The sequence below is a fragment of the Sturnira hondurensis genome, unplaced genomic scaffold (assembly GCF_014824575.4).
Source record: "Sturnira hondurensis isolate 20B ecotype Veracruz unplaced genomic scaffold, ASM1482457v3 Scaffold0011192, whole genome shotgun sequence".
In the NCBI taxonomy this organism is placed as follows: Eukaryota; Metazoa; Chordata; class Mammalia; order Chiroptera; family Phyllostomidae; genus Sturnira; species Sturnira hondurensis.
Window position 1 is genome coordinate 1,344,119 of NW_028083823.1, and position 19,186 is coordinate 1,363,304.

Below are 19,186 nucleotides of genomic sequence, written 5' to 3' on the forward strand. Positions count from 1 at the left end.
GGAATTCTATGCAGCAGTAAGAAAGAAGGAGCTCTTACCTTTTGCAACAGCATGGATGGAACTGGAAAGCATTATGCTGAGTGAAATAAACCAGGTGTTGAAGGACAAATACCATATGATTTCACCTTTAACAGGAAGCTAAGCAACCTCCTCAGGTGAGGAGAACATGGGCAAAAGTCTTAGAGGTAGAAGCATGACCATGAGCATGGTGAGTTGACTGGCTGGCAGAATGCTGGTTCGCAGTGGGTAATATACTTGGAAAGGTAGGATACTGCTCAATGACAAAGACCCTGGATTCAGACAAATGGGTTGAACCTAGTGAGCCCTTGAAAGTCTTTGAGGAGGATGGTAGTGTGATAGTTGGTGACCAGTTCCAGGGTGGCTCTGGTATATATCATATGGTTCACGTGTTATGATTATTTGTTTTGATGAAATTTACTGACTTTGTCTTTGGTTGCTATTCTGTTTCCCTGTTAATTCAGAATGTTATTTCTCATTTAGAAGAAGCACTGGCTCATCAGATCTTAATGACCAGGAAGTTGGTCCTGGGACCCCAAAGAGCAGCCAGAGCAGTGGTATTACCTCAGTCACTCAGCGGTCACCAGCTCTAAGCACACACAGTGTAACCTCAGTCAGCAGTAAAGTAAGTACACAAATGTCAAGGAACATCAGGCTTCTGGGACTTGACTTCACCACCATGGCATGATTGGATTTCATATCTTTTTATCTTAATGCTCGTTATTGTTTACAGTGATTAATGGTAGAAGCTTCTTTATCAAAACTAAACCTCTTGCATCCTTAGCTCCTGGCAGGAAAACTACAGTAAGAAGGAAAGGGAAGAAATAGGTTCAAAGGTGGAATTTGTATGGTGGGGGTTTAAATGAATATATGGTTTAAGTAAAATATAAATAATTTTTAGAAGTCTTTGATTTTGATTCTCCATATTACTTCTCAAGATATTATCAGCACTAAAAATTTTCCAGGCTGTTTTAAAACAGGAGAAGTAGAATCTTGAAATCCTTTTCCAGTTTTTCCCCTATATATCTGTTAAAGTAAGGAGTTGGTGCATGATGAAGACTTAAGTTGCATAAAATATGTGTGCATATAACATATTATATAATTTGGACACTTATTTTGAATGAATGAGCAAGCAGGAAAGCACTTATATACAAACTACCATTTTCTGAGTTAGTCAGTATTTAATGAGGGCCTGCTATATGCCAAGCCTGGTCACAAAAAGACTTGAAGAAAGTGAAGAAATCAGCCATGTAGGAGTCTGGGGCAAATAATTCTTCCATGCAGGAACAACACTGATATTCAGCAGGTAAATTACCAGATGGATGTTCCAATTATTTATAGTCAGCCTTGTTGAAAAATTGGTATCTTTGCTCACCCAGTGTTTAAAATATCTTCAATGCCTGTGGATGAACAGCTAGTACAAACATGTGAGGAGTGAGCATGCCTGTGTGCTCAAGGAAGAACAATACAGCCTGTGTGGCTGTTGTTAGTTAACAAAGGAAGGAGTACCAGGAAATGAGTTCAGAGGTAATAGGGCCTTGTAGATCACAGTATGTACTTTGGCATTTACTCTGGATAAGATGGGAGTAATTGGAAGGTTTGAACAGAGGAATGACATAATCTGGCTTTTGTTTATTCAGGATCTGGAGGCTCTGTTAAGAAGCAGCTGCAGAGGAACAAGAGTAGAAGCCAGGATACCATGGCAGAAACTGGGCTTCAGAACAGGAAGATAGAAGTGTAGGCTGTGAGCACTCAGATTCTATATATTTAAGGAAGAGCCAAAAGGCATTCAGACAAATTGAATGATAATACTAGATACATTTAAACACTTATAGTCTAAACTGTACTTACTGATAAAATAAAAGGTATGTTTGAAACTTCTTAAATATTTATATGAAGGACTGCAAGCAGTACTGTTCAATAGAGACTGAACAATCAGAGTGGGACACTGGCACAAGTCTGGGGCAGTATCTTGAGGGCTCTTACATGCCATGCATTACCTAGATTATGAGGTAAACTAGGGTGGTGGAGGAGGGGGAACATAAAGGAGGAGGGTAGACTGGAAGTAGTGCTGTTTACAAATATTGCAGAAATCTTTTAAAAAATTTAACAGCTGGACAGCTGTATCAGTGGATAGCAATAGACTATCAGTTCAATAACCAGTAAGTCAAGTTTGTTCTCAAAACAAAGATTATCTTCTTAAGTACCATTTTTAGGGAAATAAGTCACCCCTGTTATATGCTAATACCCTCAAAGTGAACAACATCTACACAATTATTTCTTTATTAAACGACATGTGTGTTTCCCTAATAGACATTCCCTGGAACTGAGTTGAGTATATGTATATATATTTAGATAGTTGCATGTATTGATCTCACTCCTGCATTCTAGCTGATCCAGCTAGTCTTTTCTATGAGAGACAAAGAGAAATATTTCATGTTGAATAAACATAAGACAGAATAGTACTTTAAGAAGCACATTTGCTCTTTCATGGTGAAAGGAAGAAATATAAAGAGTGAGACGGTGATCAAGGTAATAACTTCTCAGTTTCTCCCATCTCTCAGTATTTCATTGTTTCAATGTTGTTTAATACTTTAGAATGTGAAAAGTAAGTTTTTAAAATAGAAAACTCTTAGAACATGGAAGCCTCTAACCTGCCCTTGGCTATAATTTAACTTGTTAATTTTAGGTTTCACATTCTGAATCTCTAGGGTATGTATTGCATGTTAATGACTGTACAATATTAATTGGCCAATTAGTGTTCAATAGTAATAATTCTCCCAGAATGCCAATTGAAAAATTTCCTGTCAACATAATTGCCACTAAGGAAGTTGGTCTGGCTTCACTGCAGGAGTCAATGTACAAAAAATGTTTTGAAAAGGTGTTGAAAAGGGAACTAAACTAATTTATCTATTTGATCTCTGACAGTCTTTTGATAAAACTTGGTGGTCTATGGCAATTAATTGGGAGCTATATTCTTCCTGCTACAGGGAGTATGTATTTGAAAATAATCAAAGATGAAAAACAGTCTATATTAAAGTTGCATCAATTAGTATACTAAGCAAATGAGAGCCATATCTCTCTGGAGTGAGATTATCAAAGTTTACCTCAGGCATAAGTATGGGCTAAATATATAGCAACAAAGACAGAATTCCTTCCTGAAGGACTTTAAAAGGCATTTTTTATTGTTCATGGAAAGGAAAATTGAAAATTTTCTTTTAGATGTGATCATTGTCTCACCATAGTGCCATTTTCATGGACATTTAAACTCAGCCCAGTTACTAAAAAGTTCAAAATTAGTTGTTTAATGTTCATGGTAAGTTGGAGTAATGCAACAGTAGAGCCCTTAGTGGTCCAGGAAAATATGGGAGAGATTTCCTTTATTATATGTTACAATGAAAGCAAGTCAGAGTGAATTATGCCACACACACAAGGATTTATTAGCAAGCAGGCACCAAAAAACCACCTATTCCAGTAAACTGGAAACATCTGCATTTTTTATCCTTTTATGAGCTTTGATAAGTACCTTGCATGACAGTTTCATTCCAATAACAATGTAACCAACCATGTTCTGATTATTCAGCCTGTTAAATGCAAAAGGTGGCATAGTCTTCTGTTAAATGGAGGTGAAGGGGGTAAGGTGTTGTTAAGGAGAGAGGGTGTTGAGAGTAGGGAAAAACATATGACCAGAGTTCTAAGCCTACTCTGAGGATACCACTCTGAAGGTATGAAGCTTGCCATATTCTTAGACATAGTTCATGTAAGTTTCAGGTACTTGTATCATCTTTCTTGCTAATCACATAGTAAAATGCTCACTAATTTGATGAATGAAAAATTACCTCCAATGTCTTTTATACTAATTAAGAAATCTCTTGGTATAGACGTTAGAGAGTAATTATTGACAGTAAGTTTTACAATTATATGGACTCTTTACAAGGGTCCTCTAAATATCAACTAGCTCCTCCTAAAGAGTATACACATAAATGTGGTTATACTGAGGTATATTTCTATGGAAGGATTTTAAAGTAAATTACTATCAATATAATGAGTTTTAATTTTTACTTTGTAAGAAGGAGCATGGTTTTGGAAATCCTTTGGATCTGGCTGCCACTGAAGGTCCCTCTGGGGACCTCACAAAAAGTCACTGCAGAAACACTTCTGGCACGCCTTCCATAGCAGTGTCTGGGGCCTCCCTTTCCTCAGGTGGGTATTTGCATGACTGCTCTGTTATATAAAATGACTAAATCAGGTGGAACTGACTCTCTTGTGTGGCGTTAAATGGATGCTTCATGCCTTACAAGAAAATTGCCCATTCTTTTTGACTCATGGTTGTATGCCCACTCCATAACTACTTAAAAGTCATCCCAGGCGATGTCTTGAGCTTCTTACATTTATGAAAATCATAAGTGTACATTTGCCAGGCATCACTGCCAAGTTTTAGAGCTAAACCAAATGTTAATATAAGACTGTAGGAAATATAATTGTTTCATTTAATGCAAAAGAAAAGGATATTTGCCCAGAGTTCAAGGAAATTTATTTTTTAATTAACAACTATTAAAATATAGTTTATACCATAAAATTTATCTTAACATTGTCAATTTGCATTCACTTTTATTACCTATATGCTTGGATTTAATTCTACCATCTTACTTTGTATCTTCCATTCACCTCATTATAGTTTTAGTTTTTATTGTTTCTTTTTCTACTGCCTTCTTTTAGATCACAGGTGGCAAACACAAGGCCCGTAGGCCGAATCTGGCCCTCTACTTTGTTTTATCCAGCCTGGCACCTTGTTTCTACCTGGTGGCAGCCCTGAGCTCTCACTTAACTGTTAAGGAGTAGTCACATTTATACAGTCCTAAAACTACATTTGGCCCTTTGAAGGCAACTGTGAGGCTGATGTGGCTCCCAGTGAAAATGAGTTTGACACCTCTGCTCTAAATAGCTATCTTCCAAGTCCATTACATTTTTCCCTTTCTCCTAGTTTAGTATATATGCTGCTTCTATACTTTTTTTAAAAAGATTTTATTTTTAGAGATAGGGGAAGGGAAGGAGAAAGAGAGGGATAGAAATATCAATGTGTGGCTGCCTCTCACATGGCCCACCCCCACTGGGGACATGGCCTACAACCCACGGATGTGCCCTAGCTTGGGAATCAAACTAGTGACCCTCTGATTCGCAGACCCATGCTCAATGCACTGAACTATGCCAGCCAGAGCCTGCTTCTATCTTTAAATGAATGTCTTAGGATTTTTAACATATATGTTTAATTTAAATTCTAATTTCTAACACACACTCTAATGTTAACCCTTCTTGATTTGGTGATCAGCAATGCCCTATATCTAGACAGATTAATAATGTCATGGTTTAAATAATAAATTATTTGCAAGCAGTATTAAGGTATTAGTAATAACCCCTTTCATTTGTATGATACATTCAAGCATATCATTTCACTTCATTATCACAATAGCCCTGTGAAACAAGTATTATGTTGTATTTTATTACCTATAAATAAGGAAACTCTTCAGAGAAATTGGTCATAATTATGAAGTTCATGTCCCATGTGTAGACTTAAATTAATGACAAAATCCTCAACATGAAAAAGTTACTTGTGACCTAATGATGATATTTGCATAGAGACTAAATCTGGATTCTGTGTGCTGAATTGGGCACTCTCTCCTAGCCAGATAGCTCACAGAGGGTTTTCTAAATGTGTGGTTATTGTTGCTTGCATTTTGTTTAGGGCTAGACAATCACTTCATCTAATAAATGAAAAAATTTAAACTAGCCTAGAAGCCAACTTTCCAAAGTGCATTTCTACTACTTCTACTGAACACCTGTTTATTCAGTACATACTCTGTGCCAGGCACTATGCTAAGTGCTTCTGCATTATTTCATTTAACATTTCAAGCTAATTTACTTGATTGCTCTCTTAAATCTTTCTAATTTAAAAGCAACTATATTTATTTTAGCAAGGCTTTGACATAGAACTGTTCTTTGGAAGTAAACTGTGTCTTGGTAAGCTGTCTACAGCATTATTGACTAGTGTATTGTTCTTTAACTTACATTTTCAAAAGCAAGGTGTTCCTCTGATGAAAGAATGTGTTGGTGCCTAAAAATTAGAACTTTCTTCCAGTATACCTATAGCCACTCCCTTTTCTGTGAATTCTCTAATCTTTAAAATCAAGAATGGCTAATGTTTTATTTTTTCTAAGTTTAGGGACTCATTCAAAAATTTTCAAAATCTATGAGCAAAACTATAAAATAAGCACTTTATGGTACAGCATTTACTCTCCTATAATCAAAGAAGAAATAAACACATCAGTGTTGGTAATTCAGTCCAAGGGAATTTCAAAAGGCTATTAAAATGGAAGTATGTTAGCATAAATAGCATGAAGTTACTGAGTCTGACTGTTGCTTCAATAACACTATCTATTCCCCATGCATGGGAATAATTTGAATAAAGATGAAAGATTTATGATGAAAAATGAAATCTTAAAAAATGAGCTGATTTATAATTTTCCTTTTCTCTTCCTTTCTCCAGACCGAAGTCAATCTGAGTTAGATTTGAGTGAGTCATTTACAGAAGACTTAGAGGATACTGTAAACTTAAGAAGCAAGTCTGTCCCTGGGGCTTTAGACAAGGATGTGGTAAGTTGGATGTAGAAGAGAGTCTAATGATCATGAGGAAAAGGCACAATCTTGTTCCAAACCTGACCACTTTTATGTGACAATGAGTTAGAGTAACATGAGGTTATATGATGATCTCTTCCTATTAGTCTTCACAGCCAACATATAAAAACAACTAAGGAATGATTTAGAAAAGGTAAGAGGTAATCAGGTTATCCTGTAAAGATTATCCGCCAAGAAAACACCCACTGGGGATATAAAATTCTGCCTGAAAGCATATTACCTAATCTAAACCTGGGAAATGAGAAATATAAACATTTCCTAAATGAAATATTACTAGATTTAATCTGACTATGTATTTTATATGAATGTTTCTACATTTCAAGTTACCCTAAATAAACTACCTTCTTAATTGAGACTAAATTATTAGAGAATTAATATATAAATAAACTCATTTGTAAAATGAAAAGGTTGAATTAGATTATTGGTCAGGTTCCTTACATTTCTAATATTGTAATATTCTGAGTTCTATAATTGCTATAATGCCATTTGGATTCCTTGAAAGAAAGATATATTAAGTGATATTAATATAATTTTTCCAAAGCAAGACAGAAAGCTTAGAGGTCTAAAACTCCATGCTATTCACAATAGTATAAAATACAGGAGAAGTATTTTAAAATCAATGACCAAAAGGGATAAGGGATAATGAGATCAAATGATTTCAAAGTTACTTGTATTCAATCTTTAGAGAACAGCTAATTCCAGTATTATTAAATTGTTTTTGATCTTAGAAAACTCTGGCCCTGGCTTCTGTGGCTCAGTGGATTGAGTGCTGGCCTGTGAATCAAATTGTGCTGCTCTGACATTGGGGTGTATAGGTTCTTTTGATTTAGTGTTTCAAGATTCTTAGGGTATACTCCCAGCAGTGGAAATGCCGAGCCAAAAGGCAGTTCCATTTTTAGGTTGTTTTTTATTTACTTTTTTATTCTGAAACTTTATATTACTTTATATATTTTTTATTTAGTTGTTGTTCAGGTACAGTTGTCTGTCTTTGACTCCCATCCCAGCCAACCTCCCCCCTTCCATACTGTTTTCCAAAGTAGCTGCACCAGTCTGCATTCCTACCAATAATAGACTAGGGTTCCCTTTCTCCACAACCTCGACAGCATTTATTGTTTGTTGATTTGGTTATAATGGCCATTCTGACAGTGTTAAGTGGTATCTCATTGTGGTTTTAATTTGCATCTCTCTGATGGCTAGTGATGCTGAGCATCCTTTCATATGTCTCTAGGCCCTCTGTATGTCCTTCTTGGAGAAGTATCTGTTCAGGTCCTTTGCCCACTGTTTAATTGGATTGTTTGTCTTCCTGGAGTGTAGTTGTATGAGTTCTTTATATGTTTTGCAGACTGAACTTTTGTGTGAGATATCATTGACAAATATATTTTCCCATGTGGTTGGTTCCCTTTTGATTTTGCTGATGTTCTCTTTAGCCATGCAGAAGCTTTTTATTTTGATGAGGTGCCATTTGTTTATTCTTTCCTTTATGCTCCCTGCTCTAGGGGATGTATCTGTGAAAATATTGCTGTGTGGAATATCTGAGATTTTCCTGCCAATGTTCTCCTCTAGGACTTTTATGGTGTCATGACTTATATTTAAGTCTTTTTTCCATCTTGAGTTTACTTTTGTATATGGTGCAAGTTGGTGGTTGAGTTTCATTTTTTTGCCATGTAGCTGTCCATATCTCCCAAAGCCATTTGTTGAACAGGCTATTTTTTCTCCATTTTATGCTTCTGCCCCCTTTGTCAAATATTAATTGACCATAGAGACTTGGGTTTATTTCTGGCCCCTTTTTTCCTGTTCCATTAATCTATCTGTCTGTTCTTACACCTGTTCCAGACTGTTTTGATTACCATAGCCTTGTAATATAGTTTGATATCAGGTGTGGTGATTACTTCTACTTTGTTCTTCTTTCTCAAAATTGATGCAGCTATTCAGGGTTGTTTATGGTTCCATATAATTATTGAAATGTTTGTTCTATATCTGTGAAATATGTCATTGTTATTTTAATAGGGATTGTGTTGAATCTCCAAATGCTACCACCATCACAATAGACATTTTGATGATGTTAATTCTTCTAAACCATGAACATGGTATATGCTTCCATTTATCTGTGTCTTCCTTAATTTCTTTCTTCAGTGTTGTGTAGTTTTGTGAGTACAGGTCTTTTACCTCCGTGGTTAGATTTATTCCTAAGTACTTTATTTTTCTTGTTGCTATAGCAGATGGAATTTTTTCCTCATTTCTATTTCTGATATTTTATTGTTGCTGTCAAAAATGCCTTCTATTTATGCATATTGACTTTGTATCCTGCTGTTTTGCCAATTTCACTTATTAGGTAGTAGTTTTTTGGTGGATTCTGTAGGGTTTTCTATGTGCATTATCATGTCATCTGCAAACAATGACAGTATTACTTCCTCTTTTCCATTGTGGTTGCCTTTTATTTTTTCTTGTCTGATTTCTGTAGCTAGGACTTCCAATACTATGTTGAAAAGTAGTCACAAAAGCACACACACCCATGTCTTGTTCCTGATCTTACTGAGAAAACTTTTAGTTTTTTCCATTGCATATGATATTGGCTGTAGATTTTTCATATATGGCCTTTATCATGTTAAAGTATGCTCTCTCTACAACCACTTTGCTGAGTATTTTTATCATAAATAGGTACTGTACCTTATCAAATGTTTTCTTCCCATCTATTGATAGGATCATGTGATTTTTTTCTTTCCTTTTGTTTATGTGATGTATCACATTTATTGATTTGTGAATATTGTACATTCTTGCATCCCTGGGCAAATCCCACTTGATCATGGTGTATGATTTTTTTGATGTATTGCTCGATGTGGTTTCTCAGTACTTTGTTGAAGATTTTAGCATCTATGTTCATCAGCAATATTGGCCTGTAGTTTTCTTTCTTGGTTTTGTCTTTATCTGTTTTGGGTATTAGGATGATGCTGGCTTCATGAAAAGATTTAGGAGACTTCTCTCTTCTTGGATTTTTTTGGAATAGCCTGAGAAGGATAGGGCATAGCTCTTACTTTAAAGTTTTGTAAAATTCTCCTGTGCAACAATCTGGTCTAGGGCTTTTGTGTGCCAGGAGTTTTTTTATTATTGCTTCAGTTTCATCAGCTGTTACTGGCCTATTCAAGCTTTGTGTTTCTTCTTCATTGAGTTTTGGAAGATTATATTTTTCTAGAAATTTGTCCATTTCACCTAGGTTTTCAAATTTCTTGGCATATTGTTCTTTGTAATGATTTTTAAAAATCTGTTGTATTTCTGTGGTATCAGTTGTAATTTCTCCTTTTTTATTTCTGATTTTATTTATTTGGGTCCTCTCACTTTTTTTCATGATGAGCCTACTTAAAGGCTTGTGGATTTTGTTTATCTTTTCAAGGTACTAGCTCCTGGATTTATTGATACTTTGAATTATTCTTTTAGTCTCTATGACATTTAATTCTCCGGTATTGTTTATTTCCTTCCTTCCACTCACTCTGTGCTTTCTTTGTTGTTGTTCCTCCAATTCTTGTAGATATTGGGTTAGGTTGTTTATTGGAAATGTTTTTATTTTTTTTAGGTAGGCCTGTATTACTATGAACTTCCCTCTTAAGACTGCCTTTGCTGTGTCCCATAAGTTTTGGGTTGTTGTGAGTTCCTTTTCATTTTTTTCCAGAAAAATTTTTATTTCTTTCTTAATATCATTCTTGACCCATTCATTGTTTAATGGCATGCTATTCAGTCTCCATCACTGAATATTTTTGAATTTTTTCCTTGGGGTTGGTTTCTCATTCCAAGCCCTTGTTGCATGAAAAGATGCTAGATATGATTTCAAATTTTTGAATTTGTTGAGGCTTGTTTTGTGTTCTATTTTGTGGTCTATTTTTATAAATGTTTCATGTCTATTTGAAAATAATATATATTTTGCTTCTTTGGGATGAAAGTTTCTGTATATCTCAGTTAAGTCCATTTGATCTAGGACATATTTCAATGCTGCAATATCCTTGTTGATATTTTGTTAGGAAGATCTGTCCATTGTTGATAGTAAGGTCTTAAAATTTTATACTATAATTGTGTTACTGTCTATATCTTTCTTGAAGTCTTCCAAGATTTTCCTTATATATTTGGGTGCTCCAATGTTAGATGCATACATTTTTATAGTTTGTGTCTTCTTGATTGCATTCTTCCCTTGAATATTAGAAGTGTCCTTCTGGGTCTCTTTTTATTCCCTTTTTTAAAAGTCTATTTTGTCTGATATGAGTATTGCTACCCCAGCTTTTTTTCCTGTCCATTTGCTTGGATTATTATTTTCTAACCCTTCACTTTCATTCTCTGTAGGTCTTTTGTTCTGAGGTGAGTCTCTTGTAGGCAGCATATATATGGGTCATGTTTCCTTATCCATTCAGCTACCCTGACTTTTGATTAGAGCAATTAATCCATTTATATTTAAAGTTATTATTGATAGGTACTTATTCATTGCGATTTTACTCCCTTTGTACCTGTGTTGCTCTCTCTCTGTCACTGTTTTTCTTCCTCTTCTCAAAGCAGTTCCTTTAGCATATCTTGCAATGATGGTTTGGTGGAGTTGTGTTCTTTCAGCCTTCTTTTGTCTTGGAAGCTCCTTATATCACTTTCCATTTTAATTGAGAGCCTTGCTGGATAGAGTAGTATTAGTTATGGGTCTTTGCTTTTCATCACTTGGGATATTTCTTGCTATTCCCTTCTAACTTGTAATGTTTCTGTTGAGAAATCATCTGCTAGCTTTATAGGGGCTCCTTTGTATGTATGTTACTTCCTCTTTCTCCCTTGCTGCCTTTAAGATTCTCTCTTTGTCTTGGAATTTTGCCATTTTAACTATGATGTGTCTTGAAGTTGGCCTCTTCGGGTTCCTCTTGATTGGGACCCTCTCTGCTTCCTAGACTTGTGTGGCTCTTTCTCTCATCAAATTAGGGAAGTTTTCCATCATTACTTTTACAAACATGTTTTCTATTCCTTGCTCCTCTTCACTTTCTGGTATCCCTATTATGAGGATATTATTATGTTTCATGTTGTCCTGCATTTCCCTTTACCTTCTTTATTCTTTTTTAGTGTTTTTTTATTTTGCTCTTTTGGAGACTTTTTTTTCTGCCTTTCCTTCCAGCTCACTGATTCTGTACTCTGCTTCATCTAGCCTGATTTTGATTCCTTCTGCTAGGTTGTTCAATTCATAAATTGTATTCTTCATTTACTCTTGGCCCTTATTGATTGTTTCTATGTTCTTTTTCATGTTGATTTAGTTTGAAGTGAGTTCATTGTAGTTACCCTGTAGTTTTTGGTGATTCTCTGTGAGCTCATTGAGCTTCCTGATAACCATTGCTTTGAACTCAGTATCTGATAGTTGACTTGCCTCTATTTCATTTAGCATTCTTTCTGAGGATTCCTCCTTTCCTTTTGATTGGGGGTTGTATATTTGTTTTCCCATTTTTTGTGAGACTGTTCTTGTTTGCTTCTGCTTCTTAAATTCATCTTCTTTGACTTCCTGACTTTCTGGTGTCAACTTCTATTGTGGAAGGCCTGTGAGATTCACTGGTGCAGTCTCCTTGATCACCTGAACTTGATGGTCTTGGGATGATGCTGTTTATTCTGTCTATGCTGGTTCTCTGTATGTAATTGGATTTTGATTGTTGTTGGGTCTTTCTTTGGTGGGTCCTTCCCTCCACCTGAGGGTTACTCCACCTACCACATCTTGTGTACTCTTGTGCAGGTGCTGCCAGAACAAACCCACAAAGCCCAGGAAACAAACCCCCACCTGCAAAAATAACACCCCCGACAATCCCACTATCAATAGCAAATGAACCAGTATTAGTAAGAGCATAAAGAGATTAAGACTGTTATAAGAAAGGAGAGCAGGTATAAGATTATCTACTGAAACAAAAGTGATTTTGAGAGTGTATAGGGAGTTGGAGCAATGACAACAGAATGTAAAATTTACATTATGAATAAAAAAGGGAATGAAGAATATGGAATGGAGTGTGAAAAGTGAAGCATATAGCACTAGTTTTAAACAGAAATTAAAATAATATAAAATAAAATAAAGTGAGAGAAAGTAAAAAGAAGGAAAAATTGTAAATAATTAATGCAAGTATAGAAGCCAAATTGGAGAGAAATATCCACCACAGTAGTATCAACAACAATCAAGCTAAAAATAATATAGGTGGTATGGGAATAAGAGGGGGGAAAAACAAAGAAAAGTCTAAGAGATGTTTAGAAGAATGGGAAGTGATTTTGAAATAATAAAGGTAGAAGGAATATTGAGAGTGAGAAACAAAAAAAAAACAGACTAAGAGAGGAATAATTAAAATTTGGGATATAAGGAAAAAGAAAAAGAAAGAAAAAAGAAAAGGGCAGGATAAAAGATAAATAGAAGAAGGACAAAAAGAAAAAAACATACTAAGATGGCAAAATTAAAATTTGAGATGAAAAAAAAGAGTAGGAGAGGGGACATGTAAAATTTGATATTTGAAATACAGAGTTAGTGAAATTCTAAATATAAAATTGAAAAAACAATGTAACAGCAACTACCCTACCCACAACCAACTAGCAGATTGTTAAAGGTGGAGAGAAAATGCAGGTATTTTAAGAGCAAGGAAAAAAGGATGTGAGATTACCCTTGACAATAAAATTGGTTTTGTGTGTCTGGACAGGTGAGAAATAGTAGGAGTGCAGAATGGAAACAAGTAGTAGCAAGAAAGAAATGAAAATAATGTGAGGAAAGTGGAAGACAAAATGGGCTAAGAGGAGGAAGGAGCAAAATATGTGAATCAAAATACACTATAGTACGAAATTTAGTGACTTAATATACACAAACTTACTGGACAAGAAATGAATGTTAAAAAGCCATGCAAGAAAGAAAATATTGCAAATCATGGAGAAGACCTCAGTGGATTTCGTGTCTGTAGCTTCTTGTATTTACCACTGTTTTTTTCTGTCTGGATCTGCCTCTGGTTTTGTCAGATGTTGACCCCCCTCTGACCTCAGGCAGCCTGTTTGATACTTCCAGGGATCTGCTGTCCCTGGCTGTCTCAGTTGTTAAGCTAGTCACTCTGCACTCAGTAGTCAGGTTTAAGCACTGTAGTGTGGGGCTGAATACCTCCTGAGGTGGAGGCTATTGTTTCCCCTCAGGCTGCTGCTGCTTGGAAGGGATTGGTCAGCCTGAGTAGGATGGCTGCTGCTGTAGGGGTGATGACTCAGCACCAGAAACCCAGCATCTACTCTCTCAATTCTCTCCCCAAAGCCTCAGATTTTAGTTTCTCCTTAGGTGTCACCAGCCTGCTCTGCCCCCACCTTTGCCAGAGCCTAGGGTAAGTGGCAACGAATGAAAATTTCTGTGTTGGCCCTTTAAACAGCTCTTGTATCTCCAGCCATCTGTCTCTGCATCCCTGCTGCTTTTTGCTGGTGGTTGTTATCTGTGTACAGAGCTATTTTGGAGCTCTGGTGCTCTAGGCTGGGAATTGTAGCTTAGGGTTTAGACCCCACTCTTCTCCGGGGATCCAATTGGCTACATAATTATCCCTCTGGTACTGCTTCCTGTGGGCGCTCAGCCATCCCTCTCGAGTCTCTACCGTACAGCTTACCAGATAGGCTGTTCCAAAGCTGGTTCTTCTGTCTGTCCAAAGTTATACGGCTTTCTCTTACTATTCCTCAGTTGTTTGTTTTGGGTGGTTTCTCCACAATTGAGTTGTAATTCCAGATTGGCCCTGGGAGGAGGTTAGTGTGACTTCCATTCACTCTTCCTCCATCTTCTCCCTCCTTAATGACTTATTAAGGCATAAATTTGTTATTTATGATTTTTGTACTTGTCTATTCATCATATTTTAGTGAAATAGTTTTAAAAACAAGAGCATATAATTACATATGTAAAATTTTACTTTATAAAAGTATGGCTAAAGTAAAGGTTAAATACAACTACTCAGATTTTTTGTAGATAATTTTATATGATTTTGATATAAACAAGGAGAAAGACATGTAATATGTATAGCAGGATACAAAATATTAGTTTAATCCAGGGTAAGAGGAAGGAAAGAGAAGAAGGAAAAGAGAAAAGCATGCATAAGGAAAACAACAGTATGCATGATACGAATTTATATGTGTGTGAAAAGATGCTCAATATCTCTAGTTATCAGAGAGATGCATACTAAAACCGCAATGAGATACCACTTTACACTGGTCAGAATGGACATCATGAACAAAGCAACAAACAACAAGTGTTGGAGAGGTTGTGGGGAAAAGGGGACACTAGTTCACTGTTGATGGGATTGCAGACTGGTACAACCACTATGGAAAACAGTATGGAATTTCCTCAGAAAACTAAAAATGAATCTGCCTTTTGACCCACCAATTCCACTGCTAGGATTATATCCTAAGAACCCTGAAACACCAATCCAAAAAAACCTATGCACACCAGTGTTCATAGCAGCACACTCTACAATAGCCAAGTGCTGGAAGCAACCTAGGTGCCCAGCATTAAATGAATGGATCCAAAAACTATGGTACATTCACACAGTGCAATTCTATGCAGCAGAAAGAAAAAAAGAGGTCCTACCCTTTGCAACAAACAGCATGGATAGAACTGGAAAGCATTATGCTGAGCGAAATAAGCCAGGCAGTGAAAGACAAATACCATATGATCTCACCTTTAACAGGAAGCTAAACAACAAAACAAACAAGCAAGCAAAATATAACCAAAGACACTGAAATAGAGAACAGGCTGACCAAAAGGGAGAGGGTAGGGAATTTCGGGGGAAAGGGGGGAGGATTTACAGGAACAAGTATAAAGAACACATGTGCAAAAACTAAAGGGGGTAGAAATGGGAGGGAGGTGGGGAGCACTCTGGGGGTGGGTTGGGATGGGAATAAAATGCAGAAAACTGTACTTGAACAATAATTAATTTTAAAAACAAATAAAACATTTATATGTGTGTATGTATGTAATGGATATATACATATATATCCCATACTCTAAAAATCTCGAAATTTGTTTATTAATATGTCATGAGAGTTCTAAGTTTAACTTATCTGTACTGCTTGAAATTTTTACTATAAAATGTGTTTCTTAAATAACTAGAATTTAAAAAGGAATTTTATCATGAGGAAGAAAAAAGGTGAGAGAAGAAAAGTAGAATGTGGAATTTTGGACAAGATTTTAGTGTCTAAAATAGTGTGTTCTACTGAGAGGACTTTTGAGATCTAGTTTCCCATCTTAATGGTATAGATACACCCAGATGCATATATGCACAGATCCAAATTTTTTTGATTAAAAAATTACTTAAGTTCATTGCCTAAAGTAAATCACCTTAGAGATCAGGAAGGTAGGGATTGAACACCCAGATCTGTATGATTCTAAACTTCATGTTCTTTCCATAAAGCTTCACTGGAAAGTACATCCCACTCCTCTGATGGCATAATTCAGGTTGAATGGAGAGCGCAAGAGAAAAACCTAGGACTAGGGCTATATTCTAGATAAAAAATATCTGATTTTTCAGATATTTTTTAAAAAGTGGTTTTGGAAGTGAAAATATTTTCTAGAGGAGCAGTAAATCAAATCACTGATATTTTCCTCCTTCCTTAGGACTCCTTGGAAGAGACTGAAGAAGGCATTGATGACTTAGTGTCCCCTAGGTTTTCTGCAAATACCCACAGCCTAGCAAGTGGCCTGTCAACAGTAAGCAGTTCTCTAGCATGCACTGGAAGTTTCTTCTCTCTCTTGTTGATTTTCTGTGCATCTCCAAAGGTGATATGAGTGTTTGGGGGACAATGTATGATAGTGACAGTCACCTGCTTGCCCTTTGCCTACAGAGTACTTTTTGGTATAATTTTTTGTGGACTTTTTCTAAGTCTCCTGATTGTTTCTCTCTCCTTCCTTGGTCCCCACACAGCTTTTAAAATATCTTCAATCCATAATTCAAGCTCTTATCAGCTCAAGCCTATACATTATCTCATTTCTCTGCCAATACATTTCCCTGCCACCATACTCTCAACTCCCCAATTGTCCTCCACACTGCTGCCAGTTATTCTCCTGAAACACATACTCAACGGGTTTCTCTCCTACTCAAATACTGTCCATAGGTTCCCACTACCAACAGAATAAATACCCTTTTCAGTTAGCGTTCAAGGCTTTCCTTAAATGTAGCCTTCAGGAGCCCCTATGACCTTGTACCCATCTATGTGCCTATAAGTCTTTTCCTTTGCTTCTCTAATTTCTGTCTGTTGCTCTAATGACCTTTTTCCTTTTGACATTTGGGTGATTTCCTTAAAGAATTCTCAAGCAGGATCTGACAGGAAGTGGACTTACCTAAATGTGCCTGATGCTGACTCAGACACTGTAAGTTTTCAATCTTTTCCTTTACACATTTCATGGTATGGGAAATCTGATTAGGTGGGCAATTTTTCCAGCATTCATGTTTGTCTTACTTGTGTTCAATTAACCAGAGGTTCTCATTTAAAAGGTGAAAAATATCAAAATCTAAGTATTCCCCCAAAAGAACATTCATAAAACATTAGAATATGAGTATCATTCAAAAGACCCATGGTCCAAAATTATTTACCATTAACAAGATAACTTTAGAATAAATATCTCTATTTTTTTAAAATATCTCTATTTTAAATTACAGCATTGGCCTAGTTAAGAGCATGAAGTTTGGTTAGTAGTAAAATTATCTCTACTGCCTAAACTTCTCCCAAGATTCAACATTTGCAGCTTCTTAAATTTTCTTCCATCTGTAGGGACCCCCTCCTTACAGAGTACCTTCTTTGAATAGTGGCTACAGAGGGATGTGGTGAGTTACAACTCAGTGATACAAGGAGGTAATGTGAGGTATGGTAGGGAAGTCTTAAGACTAAAAATCTGGAGATCTTGCTGTCTGTCTTGTCACTGATAACAATTCCTGTGAGCCAGAACATTCTTGTATATAACATGAGGAAGTTAGGGCTTACTCTTGAAGGCCTTGGAGCTCAAAGCATGGTTCATGGACCAGCAACACTGCATTACCTGGAACAGAGACTCTAAAACTTTGTCAGTTCAGGGAGCCCCTAGTATATCAGCAATACTTTCATAGTACTCCTACACCAAAAGTAATACCCAACTAGCCTATTTATTAATTATTTAGGTTAAAAATTTAATAAAAACTGGTATTCTAACAACTTGTAGCCATTTGAAAAAATACACATAAATTGAGAGAAAAATAATATTTATTCCATTTTAAAATAGCCCCTAATACTTGCTAATGGGATGTGTGTATCTGTAGGGTACTACATGAATTGTCAAATCTTAGAATATGATTGTACAGCACCACTTTAATTTCTTACTCTACCTTGATTTTTGTGCAATACATGCTTTTTCTCACAGCAACTGTAAAAAACTCAGTTTCAGATAGATAAGACTTCATCAAAAAGAATAAAATGTCATTTAATGTTGACACTATGAACTACTGTTACTAGTTTGTATGGTGTCTGATAGATATCGCTGTGTTTCCCTTGAAATTTTAAAATATGTATGGTGCCCCTGTAAGTTTGCTGTGGTGCTGTGGGATGCTTAGACACACAGTTCAGAAACTATAGACCTAGTAGTTTGTTAGAGAAGCAAAATCTTGGACCTCACCTGAGATAGAATAGATCCATATGCTTGTTTTAATAGATCCCCAGGTAACATATACAATTAAAGTTTGAAAAGCCAGCTGTTAGCATGAAAATTATATTGCTTTGTTTTAGATATAGAAAAGACAAATTAGGTCGCTCAGTGACTCTCTTTTAAGTTACAATTTCCAAATACAGCCCTCCCTCAGTACCCATGCCATGTGGATAATGGCAGGATGACTATAAGTATAGCACCCTTGGTTTGCTCTTGCCCTTGACTTAAGCTTAGAAGAGATACTAGCTATCACTCACACCCTGTTCTTTGAGTAGTATGTACTCTGAGCAATTGGAGGAATGTAATGACTTTTCTTTTATATATACACACACACACCACACACACATACATACAGGATGGAGAAAAAGTATAATTAAAGTTGTGAGTATATGAAACAGAGTTTATTCTTATAGTAGATTATTTTCCATGTGAACAACTATAAACCTACTTTTGCCTCATCCTGTATATATGTGAAAAAATGGAAAGTCAAAGCTGTCTGCATTTACCATAGTCCTTACTTCCCAGTGGTTTATAGACAAGACTTTTGAGGCTATTAGGTCACTCATAAAAGCCTTTCAGGTGGTCTTTTGTGACAGTCATGTTGCTAAGACACATAGTTCATGCTTCTGGCACTAAAGGCTAATTTTGTTACATTTGATTGAAAATATGCCTCTTGTCATTACTGACTCATTAGAACCTTCATTTATTCTGGCACATTTGAACTTTTTAAAATATCGTATTTATTAGTTGGTGTGTTATTTTATTTTTTAGTGTTCTGTTTAGTGGGTTGTTATTTTACAGAGGTTCAGGAAGCTGTGGTCT

General features: G+C 36.0%; 1 protein-coding gene across 3 annotated transcripts in view; it reads left to right on the plus strand.

Annotated features, from left to right (window-relative positions):
- The window catches only part of SYTL5 (synaptotagmin like 5), a 132,489-nt gene that overhangs the window by 93,422 nt on the left and 19,881 nt on the right, over positions 1-19,186 (plus strand). For 2 of the 3 annotated variants that reach the window (XM_037059559.1, XM_037059560.1), the window contains exons 7-11: positions 502-643; positions 4,089-4,221; positions 6,563-6,669; positions 16,307-16,399; positions 16,994-17,059. In XM_037059559.1, the coding sequence (XP_036915454.1) occupies positions 502-643; positions 4,089-4,221; positions 6,563-6,669; positions 16,307-16,399; positions 16,994-17,059 (541 nt within the window). The remainder of the gene's footprint in view (positions 1-501; positions 644-4,088; positions 4,222-6,562; positions 6,670-16,306; positions 16,400-16,993; positions 17,060-19,186) is intronic. The other variant, XM_037059561.1, reaches the window with a different exon arrangement.